General features: G+C 34.8%; 1 protein-coding gene across 13 annotated transcripts in view; it reads left to right on the forward strand.

Annotated features, from left to right (window-relative positions):
• Positions 1 to 11,591, forward strand: part of atp7a (ATPase copper transporting alpha) — an 813,847-nt gene that overhangs the window by 37,605 nt on the left and 764,651 nt on the right. For 3 of the 13 annotated variants that reach the window (XM_073921495.1, XM_073921496.1, XM_005173125.6), the window contains exons 20-23: positions 1,395 to 1,598; positions 2,014 to 2,131; positions 2,503 to 2,605; positions 4,000 to 7,160. In XM_073921495.1, the coding sequence (XP_073777596.1) occupies positions 1,395 to 1,598; positions 2,014 to 2,131; positions 2,503 to 2,605; positions 4,000 to 4,273 (699 nt within the window). In that variant the 3' untranslated portion in view covers positions 4,274 to 7,160. 13 annotated transcript variants of the gene reach the window in all.

Below are 11,591 nucleotides of genomic sequence, written 5' to 3' on the forward strand. Positions count from 1 at the left end.
TGTCAATGTTCCAGAAAGCAAAGAAGGTCAAGGTGCTTCTGGATTGGCCAGCCCAGTCACCAAGTATGAAGAGTATTGAGCATGTCTGGGGTAAAATGGAGGAGGCGGCATTAAAGATGGATTCAAAGAATCTTGATGAACACTGGGAGTCCTGCAAGAATGCTTTCTTTGCCATTCCAGAGGACTGCATTAATAAGTGATTTGAGTCATTGCAGAGATGTATAGATGCAGTCACCCAAGCTCATGGAAGTCATACACAATATTAATTCTTTTTCCACTGCACCATGACTTTATATTCTATACTATACATTATTTCTGTCAAGTGACAAGACTTTTGTCTAAGCAATGTCAGACCTTACTTTCCTAATTAAATAATTAGAAAATTAAGGCATGATCATATTTTAGTCTAGTAAAATAAGCATAATCTAGAGGTCTTTGCCTTTCATATAAGCCACTTCTGATACCAAATGATCAACTAGAAGTCAAGTTATTATTTGTTGTTCCTGAAACTTGGATAGGCGACAAGACTTTTACATTTACATTTACATTTAGTCATTTAGCAGACGCTTTTATCCAAAGCGACTTACAAATGAGGACAAGGAAGCAATTTACACCACTAAGAGCAACAATGAATAAGTACTAAAGGCAAGTTTCAGGTCTGTAAAGTCTAAGAACGGAAGTGTTAGTAATTTTTTTTTTTTTTTTTTTTTTTTTTTTTTTTTTTTTTTTTTTTTTTTTTTTTTTTGTTTTTTTTTTTTTTTTTTTTTTTTTTTGTACAGTTAGTGTGATATTCAAATAGGCAATTGCAGATTAGGAAGTGAAGTGGAGACTAAATAGTTGAGTTTTTAGTCGTTTCTTGAAAATAGCGAGTGACTCTGCTGTTCTGATGCAGTTAGGGAGTCAGGTAGTTTCAGCAATCAAAGGATAAAGTGAATTATTGTTTCCGTGAAGAATATATTATACGAAGTGTTTTGATGCAAAACCTATTGTAGTAGAGGAACTCCAAAACAAAATGACGAAAATTGAAAATGGCATTATTGGTGCACTTTAAATTATAATATTTGCTATATTAAAGGTGTAGTTCATCAAAAAAATTACTCACCCTCAAGTGGCTCCAAACCTTCATACGTTTCTTTATTCTCTTGAACATTAAAAAAGATATTTTGAAGAAAGCTAAAGACCTGTAACCAATGACTGCCATAGAAGGAAAAACAACTACTATAGGAAGTCAATGTTTACAGGTGTTTTATTTTACAGGTGTTTTGCTTTATTTTGTTTGCAACAGAAGAATAAAAATCAAACTGCTATGAAACAAGTAAAGATAGAGTAAATAATGACTTTGATATTGAGCGACAATAATATTTACGTCTGAGTTTGTGCTGTATTTTATCCAGGTGGGCATCAGGAAGGTGTTTGCTGAAGTCTTGCCGTCTCATAAAGTGGCAAAGGTGGAGCAGCTCCAGCAGGAAGGAAAGCGTGTGGCGATGGTGGGTGACGGGGTGAATGACTCTCCTGCTCTGGCCATGGCGGATGTGGGCATTGCAATTGGCACAGGCACAGATGTAGCTATCGAGGCTGCTGATGTGGTGCTTATCAGGGTATGAATGTTAATTTTGTCATGGCTGGCCTACACTCTGTAGCTGCATCCCAAATGGCACACTACACACTATGCACTTATGCACTTACACACTCAACAGCATTGTAGATGTATGTAGTGTCATCCCAAATGGAGCACTGTTTTTTTTACTTAGCAGAAATTTAAACCGTATCCCTGATGACGTTTGATTGTTGACAAATCAGTGAAATAAATGTTTCATTTAAATCGGGCTAGGATTTTTTGTTACATATGATTTCTATTACATATTTTTAAATTGTTATTAACATTATTGCCACACCCAAAAAAAGCATACAAAAAACTATTGCTTGCTTGGTTGTTTTGGTAGACCCAAGATGTTTTTCATACTTTTAGTGCATTTTTCTAAACAACTTGTGTCATGTCTTTATTTTAAACAGAATGATCTTCTTGATGTTGTTGGGAGCATTGACCTTTCAAAGAAGACCGTCAAAAGAATCAGAATCAACTTTGTATTTGCACTAATGTACAATCTTGTAGGAATTCCCATTGCTGCAGGTAATCCAAACAAAATGACTAGACACAACATTTAAACAACTAAATTATAAGTGGTGCTTGAAACGAAGTTAGAAATTGTGAGGAAAAACACGTCATTTTTATTGTGAGAAAAAAAGAGAAACCTTACTGACCCAAATGAGTAGAACATTAGCATATGTGGTGTTTTTTCCTGGTAGCTATATTTTGTGAAATATATAAGTTTAAAAATCATGTACTGTAGATGTTTGATGTTTAAAACTACATTTTAGGTAAATATTACATTGGATAATCATTTATGGTGTTTGTCGTTTTAGTGAACCTCCAGTCTGTAGCTTTTTCATAAAGGTGTCTGTTATTGCTTGAGTTGCATTATGGGATGCTGTTGTTTGCAGGTGTGTTTATGCCTGTGGGGTTGGTTCTGCAGCCCTGGATGGGCTCTGCTGCTATGGCTCTATCTTCTGTGTCTGTAGTGCTGTCCTCCCTCCTGCTAAAATGGTAAACCTTTCAGATCCTAACATTTAGAGTTGAAATAGATGAAATTAATTAAACATGTTTACATGTGTTAACAGCGTTGATTATACTAATGTCAATTAATGTGACCGTTATGATAATTTGGGTTATTTGGCTTTTGGAAACTTACAAAAAGATCCAGTAATATATACAGTATACAGTTAAGGTCAGAATTCTTAGCCCACCTTTGATTTTTTTTCTCTTTTTTTAAATATTTGCCAAATTATGTATAACAGAGCAAAAAAATTTTCACAGTTCGTCTATGTCTGGTAATATTTTTTTCTTTTGGAGAGTCTTATTTGTTTTATTTCGGCTAGAATAAAAGCAGTTTTTAATTTTTTAAAAACCAATTTTGGGACAATATTATTAGCCCCTTTAAGCTATTTTTTTTTCGATAGTCTACAGAACAAACCATCATTATACAATAACTTGCCTAATTACCCTAACCTGCCTAGTTCACCTTATTAACCTAGTTAAGCCTTTAAATGTCACTTTAAGCTGTACAGAAGTGCCTTGAAAAATATCAAGTAAAATATTATTTACTGTCATCATGACAAAGATAAAATAAATCAGTTATTAGAAATAGGTTTCTAAAACTATTATGCTTAGAAATGTGCTGAAAAAATCCTCCCTCCATTAAACAGAAATTGGGGAAAAAAATAAACAGGGGCGCTAATAAGTCAGGGGGGCTAATAATTCTGACTTCAACTGTATATATATTTTTAAATCATGATTAATATTTTTGACAGTGTTTTTTGAAATACTCTCAGATATGTCACAATTTTTTACCTTGCTGTATGCATTGTTCAGATTTACATTTTGGAAATCTATGCAAATCAGTGTTTGTTTATGGTCATCATCCATATAAACATCCTGATAATGCCCTTATTTCCATATTTAAACAAAAATTCAGAAAACTTACAAAATAGCAAGAAAATATGCTGAGGCCTTCATGTATATCAGTCAACTGCTAAAGTACAGCAATGTCTATAACTTAAAGGGATAGTTCACTCAAAAATTCATCTTTTCCTCAACCTGTTACAGTTTCTTCTATTAAACACCAAAGATAATGTTTTGAAGAATTTTGAAATCCAATAAACTTGTAGTGTCAAAATGAATTGTTTCTTCAGCACCGTGATGCAGACACGATAAATTCAGTATCAGATTAGTAATAGATCATAACTGGTTTTTACGCACTGATGTCATTTATATCATATTGTGGTAGCTTATTATAGCGAGGGAGGTGAGCTTAAGTAATTAAAAAATGCAAAAAATGCAGAAACTGTGCTCAATTCACTGCGTGTATGTTTGTGGGTATTATCATTAATCAGCCAGTGCTTCTTTCCATATTATATAATACCGACTTTCTGTTTCTGCAGTTACACTAAACCCACTGTTGAGAAGCTAAAAAGACGACTGGGAGATGTGAGAACTCACGGCAGCCTGTCCGACGTCAGTGTTCACATCGGCATGGGAGAACTGCGTCGCCCCTCACCCAAACTCAGCCTGCTGGATCGTTTTGTCAACTACAGCCGAGCCTCCATCAACTCATTGCGATCCGACAAACACTCCATGAACAGCATGGCCCTCAGCGAACCCGACAAACACTCTCTACTGGTGGGAGACGATCACTGCGACAACGAGATAGTCTGAGGGTCTCTGGAGCTTCGCTTTACCGCAGTGCCTGCAGTCCAGGAGGATCTAATGAGGGTCTTCCTGCTTCAGTGGCCCTTTGATTGTCCAGCCATTTACATACTTTCAGATGGCCTCCGTTTACATGGAAATGGATTGCATTTTACAGTAAGGTCTCATTTGTTGGCGTTAGTTATCGTGTACTCTACCACATGTCCTTCCAAAGGACTTTTATTTATCTTTGAAATACAAATGAAGAGATTTTTAATCAAATTGGAGAGATTTCTTTTTTTCTATTCCTCTGTTGCAAATCCTAAATCAGATGCTTCAAAACACAAATTAAGATGTTTAAGTCTTCTGAAGAGATATAATTGCGTTATTATTTGGACAGGTTTAATATCGGGAACATTGATCTGTGATCAAAAACCTGCTTGGCGTGAAAGAACTAACCTCATTAGTTTATTGTTGAAGCTTAGATGAGCCTCATTGGCTCTCATGCATCAAGCAAGCATCCTTGAACCTCTGTGACCAAAGTGCTGTTATTAAAGTTTATATTTGTATATTGTATCTGATCATGATATAGAGCGATCAAATCTCTTCAGAAGACTTTATTGATCGATACAGATTTATCTTTTGATTAATTTAGGAATGTTTTGAAGCATCAGAGTTTTGCGTTAAATAGAGAGACTGAACTCTTTTAGATTAGATTAAAAACATCTTCATTTGTGTTTTGAAGACAAACATTTTCTTTCCGTTTTAGAATCAGACAAGTTTGAAATGATTGGGGGACAATTTACAATTTTAAATCTGCCATCATTTACTCACCTCCACTTGTTCCAAACCTATATTCTTTCTTCGTTTGGACACAAAAGACGATCTTTTGAAAAACAATCTGGTTGCCGAGACCAGCTGACTTCCATAGTAGAGGAAAAAATTGCTATCGAAGTTGATGGGTGCCAGCGACCAGCATTCTTTAAAATATCTTAAACTCAAACCTTTTTTTAAACCAGGGTGGACTATCCCTTTAAGGCAGGGATGTCAAACTTAATTCCTGGAGGGCCGCAGCCCTGCACAGTTTAGTTCTTACCCTAGTTAAACACACCTGATCAAATCAATTGAGTCCTTTAGGCTTGTTTAAAACCAACAGGTAAGTGTGTTGAAGCAGGGTTGGAACTAAACTGTGCAGGGCTGCGGCCCCCCAGGAATTGAGTTTGACACCACTGCTTTAAGGCATTAGTTGACATTTTACAGTATTTATTAATTTATTTCTTTTTGTTATTAAAAATATTGGGTAACACTGTAGTTTAGGTCACAATTTATGCTATTTACTACTAATTAATTACCTGACTATTATTAAGATATTAACTGTTCATCAGTAGTTGTAAAGTATGAGCTTATTTAGCATACCTGTTCCTACCCAAAACCTAAACCCAACTTCTACCTTATTAATCAATAGTTTATTAAGCTATCAGTGTTAGTTAATGGTTTGTTAATATCATCAATTGTGACCTAAAATAAAGTGTTACCAAATATTGTTTTATTGCGAGTTACAGTGCATTATGGAACATATAAAGTTGGATTTTAACGTTTTATTTTAAGATAAATTGTAAATATTATTCAATTCTTATTACGTATTACTCATTTTTTTAGTACAAAGGGATGGTTTACCCTAACTTTAAATTAAATCACCATTTACTTATCCTTGTGTGGTTCCAAAACTTTCAGTTGTTGTTATTTTTATTCTGTTGAACACAAAAGAAAATATTTAGAAGAATGCTGGAAATGGGTAGCTGTAGACTTCCATTGTAGAAAAAGAATATAATCATTATATAACATTATTCAGAATATATTTTGCGTTCAAGAGAAGAACCTCAAGAAAGAAACAAACTTTTATAGGCGAACTGTGCCTTTAAGATAGCCAAGTTAACAAATGTTGTTAATTTATAACAAATGAAACCTAATGGTAAAGTGCTGCCAATATTCTTGGTGGCTAATTTAAGATGACAATCCGTTTCAAGGAAAATCAACTACACCACAGATTCAGAAGGTGTCAAATCTATTTTATTTTTGTGAAAACAACCATTTAAGAGTGATTTATTGTGTTTTATGCGAATGATCAATATTTATTCTATCATTTATTTATAGTATATTATGTACTTTTTGTGGGACATGAAGAAATGTGAAGATTTATTTTTTAAAAATTAACAAATGAACTCTTTTCTAAGCTCGTTTTCTGAGACGTCGACCATTCCAAAGAAAGCAGCGTTTCTGTTGTCTCAGAGGGATCAGTGAGCTGCCGTTCCACATCAGGAGGAATGATGGGGCCACAGGTTAGCAAACACAGAAATGCTACACTATTATATGTCCATTATGTGTTCATTTGTTTATTGTTCAGCACACTATTAGCAACACTCGAGCTGCCTTTGCTATATTTCAATGTGCACTAGTGCTTGTCAACTTGGCTTTTAAATGTATCTTTTTTTTTACGAGATTAACTTTATTTCAAAACCCAGTGCTTTTTACGAGCTGAGTTTGACTGACATTTTATCAGCAGCCGTTAGTGCATTAATGCCTTTCATACCTACATACATATTCAACACAACCTGAATCAGGTTACTGACGTACATTACTGACTTTTCAACTATCGTTTATCCAAAATGTAGAAAAGAATTATCCTGAGGATGTTTTGTTACCGTGTTATTGAAGGTCAAGTAAGCGATGCAGTCTTCATATAAAACAAGTGCTTTGATGATTAGCTGTTGCTTGTTTTGCCAAATGTGTTCAATGTTTCTATGTGAACATCCTGAAATTGTGATTTATGCACTTCATTGTTTCACTAATGTGGTTGGAGATCATTTTTGTGTAGTTTTGCATCATATTCTTTAAATAAACCCCCAGTTTTCAATAAGCCGACACTCACTAATTGCTTGCTTGCTTTGGTGTAACAGTGTTCATTTGCATACTTTTTCCTGCATTACTAAAAATAATACAGAAAGTGGTCACATTTATCAAGTTTGGTTGGATTAAAGTGAACCATGGTTCAATAGTGTGCAAGGGTGGAAGTAATATCCCTGACCAAATGAATTGAACTACAAGTGGGAACAACCTCAATTTGTGGTAACAGTGTGGTGATACATAAGCACAATTTACACTAGTACACAGATACATTCATTCATTCATTTTCTTTTTGGTTTAGTTTCTTTATTAATCTGGGGTCGCCACAGTGGAATGAACTGCCAACTTATCCAGCATATGAAGAAACCCACGCGAATGTGGAAGAACATGCAAACTTCACACAGAAACGCTAACTGACCCAGCCGAGGCTCGAACTAGCTACCTTCTTGCTGTGAGGCAACAGCACTACCTACTGCGCCACCACGTCGCCTACACAGATACATGGCAGAGTTAATGCAAATCCTTTAGCACCATGTCGTAACTTCTCTGTATTCATCCTTTAATCATACAGTAATTTTTACTGAGAACAATCAGTTAAATGGTCCACTGAAGCTGAAAGCATTGCAATAACGAAATGGCCACCTAAAGTCCTGTCCTAAACCTGAATGAAAATCTCTGGGAAGTTACGGCTGAGAAAAACCATTACAGATTTGTCAGATGAACATTACATTAATGCTAATGTTTATCAAATATGACTTGTTCTGATTTTGATCTCCACTGTATATTTGTTTTGTACTTTTATTATCACTTGCTGAATAATACTGCAGTGTGATTGCTCACTATCTTAACGATTGTTCTCATATAGGATTAAGTTCGTATTCTACTTCAGCAATTAAATAGAATTACATTTTCCAGATCAACATATTAGTCAGACCTTAAACAACAACATTCTGATTCAGACGCTGTTCAGGCAGTTGATAATTAACATTATTGTAAACCTATTTTTCAAGATGGAATAAACAATGTTAAACTTGAAGATTTTAGGGTAAACATTGTCGTGGAAACATATTTTAACAGGCGGGTGTTGAGTAGCAGGTTTTCTCTATCGTATATTAAAATATTAGAATTATTACCAGATTTATGGAGGACGAAACCTGCAAAAACAATAAATAAATACGCAAATAAATGCATATATAGGCAGGGCGACGCAGTGCCGCAGTAGGTAGTGCTGTCGCCTCATCGCAAGAAGGTCACTGGTTTGAGCCTCGGCTGGGTCAGTTGGCGTTTTTGTGTGTAGTGTACATTTTCTCCCAAAGACATGCGGTACAGGTGAATTGGGTACACTAAATTGTCCGTTGTGTGTGTGTGAGTGGATGTTTCCCAGAGATGGGTTGCGGCCGGAAGGGCATCCGCTGCATAAAAAACTTGCTGGATAAGTTGGCGGTTCATTCCACAGTGGCGATCCTGGATTAATAATGGGACTAAGCCGATAAAAAAATTAATGAATATATATATATATATATATATATATATATATATATATATATATATATATATATATATATAAATCTACAAATTCTTGCATAAATAAACAATTAACAGTGCAGTGTGACAGGGCAATCTGCCCTTCCTATTTATTTATGCAGGAATTTGTGGGTATTTAATATATATATATATATATATATATATATATATATATATATATATATATATATATATATATATATATATATATATATATATATATATATATATATATATATATAGCAATTCCTGCAATTATGGATGTGATATTTGCAGTAAAAACTCAAAACATATATTCGCGTAGAAAGTATACATTAACATTATATTGAAACTTTTGTTTATATTTTCCAAAACAACTGACCACAGAGTTATGGGATCAGAAAAGTATCAATCTGTAAATCTGTTTGTACTTTAAATGAGGAAAATAAACATGTGTTATGGATGTGACAAAAAAGTCAGTGGGTTTACAGAATACAACAAACTTTGTAGAAAAACTGTGAATTAAACTGCACAACCCAAAAGAAACAATAAGACTGAAATTTAATTCACAATGATTAAAAAAAACTTCAAAAGTCATACATTTGAAATAGTGACTGACACCTGCAGAAACCATAGTTGTGATGTTCCATTCCACTATGGATTTTTATAAATGTCTGTTTTACAATACAAGACTCTCTTCTTTTTTGTGCTATTATGGTTGCATCAAAATAAGTAGACTAAAAAGTATTAATTATCAAGCAAAATAAAAAATAAAAAATACAATTATACACTACTATTTTTATTTTTAAAAAATTGCGCAAATAAAAATACACACTTTTGTCTTTGCAGACTTTTCGTCTTTTTGTTACCTTGTGTTGTATTTCAGTTTTTCTCAGTCGCTTTGGTACATCTCAGATTTTAAATTTGCTAAAGAGTAAGTGCATTTCTCAAAACAGCACAAATAGCAAAGCAGCATGGATTACCTGCAAAAGCCAGTCTTTTGCCTAAAATGCTTAGTTCATCTCTCAATGAACATGTCAGTGCTATCAGAATGACAAGTCCTTGTGTCATTGTGTATGGATAAGACAGTCAAATTACTTGTCAGTATAACTGTGTACTCTGGAGAGATGTTCTCATGTAAGCTATGGCTAAATTTGGCAATTTTTTGTTGTTAGAAACTGTATTTTATATACTTAAATTTGACTTTTGCATGCTAAAAGTACTTGAGTAAGACGCATTTTACTCGATTTGGGTCATTAAAAAACCCTGACTACCAATATTATGATATAGGTAGCCTAAACCTGCTGTAGTCAACCTAAAACCTACAGTAGTTTGACATAAAACCAAAACAATACCCATTATTGTCTTAGGACATTTTTATTAAGCAGATTCTTGAATAACAGTAAGTTCATGACATGTTAAATATCTAGTATAATCTGCTGGTTTTAAACATACAGAATAATAATAAATACAGTTATGCAACAACCATAACATTACCGTTATGTCTTAGGACATCTTTGATTAACTTTTTATTACCTACACCAAATGTTGACTAATGAAGGTACATTTATAACAACTATTTATTTGTGAGACTACTTTACTGTCAAACCATGCTGCATATAAATGCATTAAACAGACTTATATGACAGTGTATTGCTGTAGAGGACAAATAAAACACGAGACAGGTGTTTAGAAAGAGTATATTTTATTTAGTTTGACCTGCAAACTTATCTGAACAAGATAAACTTTCAGAAATCAGCGCGGAAACATTATAATGCGCGCGCTCGGGAATATAACCCGCGGTTGTCTTCAATAGTCCTTCTTTGCTCAACAACTCTGCTGAAAAACAAAGCAAAACATTACAACAGCCAGACATACATTTACATTACAGTTACCATGGTTTCTATTTTAAACTATAGTAAACTAAAGATTTAAACTATATTTTAAAATAGATGATTAATGGGCCCCGCGCTGCTCCCACTCACCATAACCCTCGCAGTGGGGTCCCACTACCGGCCTCCCGTGTTTCCCTGAGGGTCCTCAGGGCTTGTACTGATCCCTGCCTAGGGTTCACAAGCTGCCTCGCCCCGGGAAGTGCACGAGCTAACCGGGTGCCAGTCCGTGCCAGGGTTCACTGGAATGTTGCTCGCCAGCACATTTCGAGCAACAAACACGTAATATTCTACGCGCGATACTGCGTTTATGTGCACGAACCGCAAGGAACTACAGCACAGACGGGCCCGAGTGAAGCTTCACGAAGCGGACTTCGTGAGATTGGCGTGGCTCCACTTGTACCGTCATTGAACTCACCTTGGTCAAGTACAAACAGCAACACTGAGCGAACTGACAACACTGAGAGAGAATCGACGAGCTTTATAGGAATGCAGATGCAAACGTTTACAATGCAACGTCACTGTTGTGAGTCTCGTTGTCATGGTGAGCGCTGAAGAGAGCACATCTCACAGGCTCGGGAATCTCCGTCACGGCGAGTTGTGGTCGGCTGTGGACAAAAACAAATTGTTAAATACATTGAATATATATTTTGACATTTTTGTTGCGGTGTAATATTCTGGGATGCAGTAGAATATAGAAGCAGATGAATATAATTAATGGCAGATGCGGGACATTAGAACAGAAATTGAGCCCGGCCAGGACACACTCCTAGTGGTGGTAAGCTTCTTGTTTTCCAAGAAGCGGTCACATAACCTAATAGCATGTTACTTGCTACTAAGCACCCCCGGCAGCTAAAAGGTCCAGCATTTGTCCTTTTGATTATCTAATGTAATTTAATATTATAAAATGAATTTATTCTATAGTTAATACAATATATATATATATATATATATATATATATATATATATATATATATATATATATATATATATATATATATATATATATATATATATATATATATTCCCGTCACGTCTGTGTTTATGA

This window comes from Danio rerio, chromosome 14 (assembly GCF_049306965.1).
Source record: "Danio rerio strain Tuebingen ecotype United States chromosome 14, GRCz12tu, whole genome shotgun sequence".
Taxonomy (NCBI): Eukaryota; Metazoa; Chordata; class Actinopteri; order Cypriniformes; family Danionidae; genus Danio; species Danio rerio.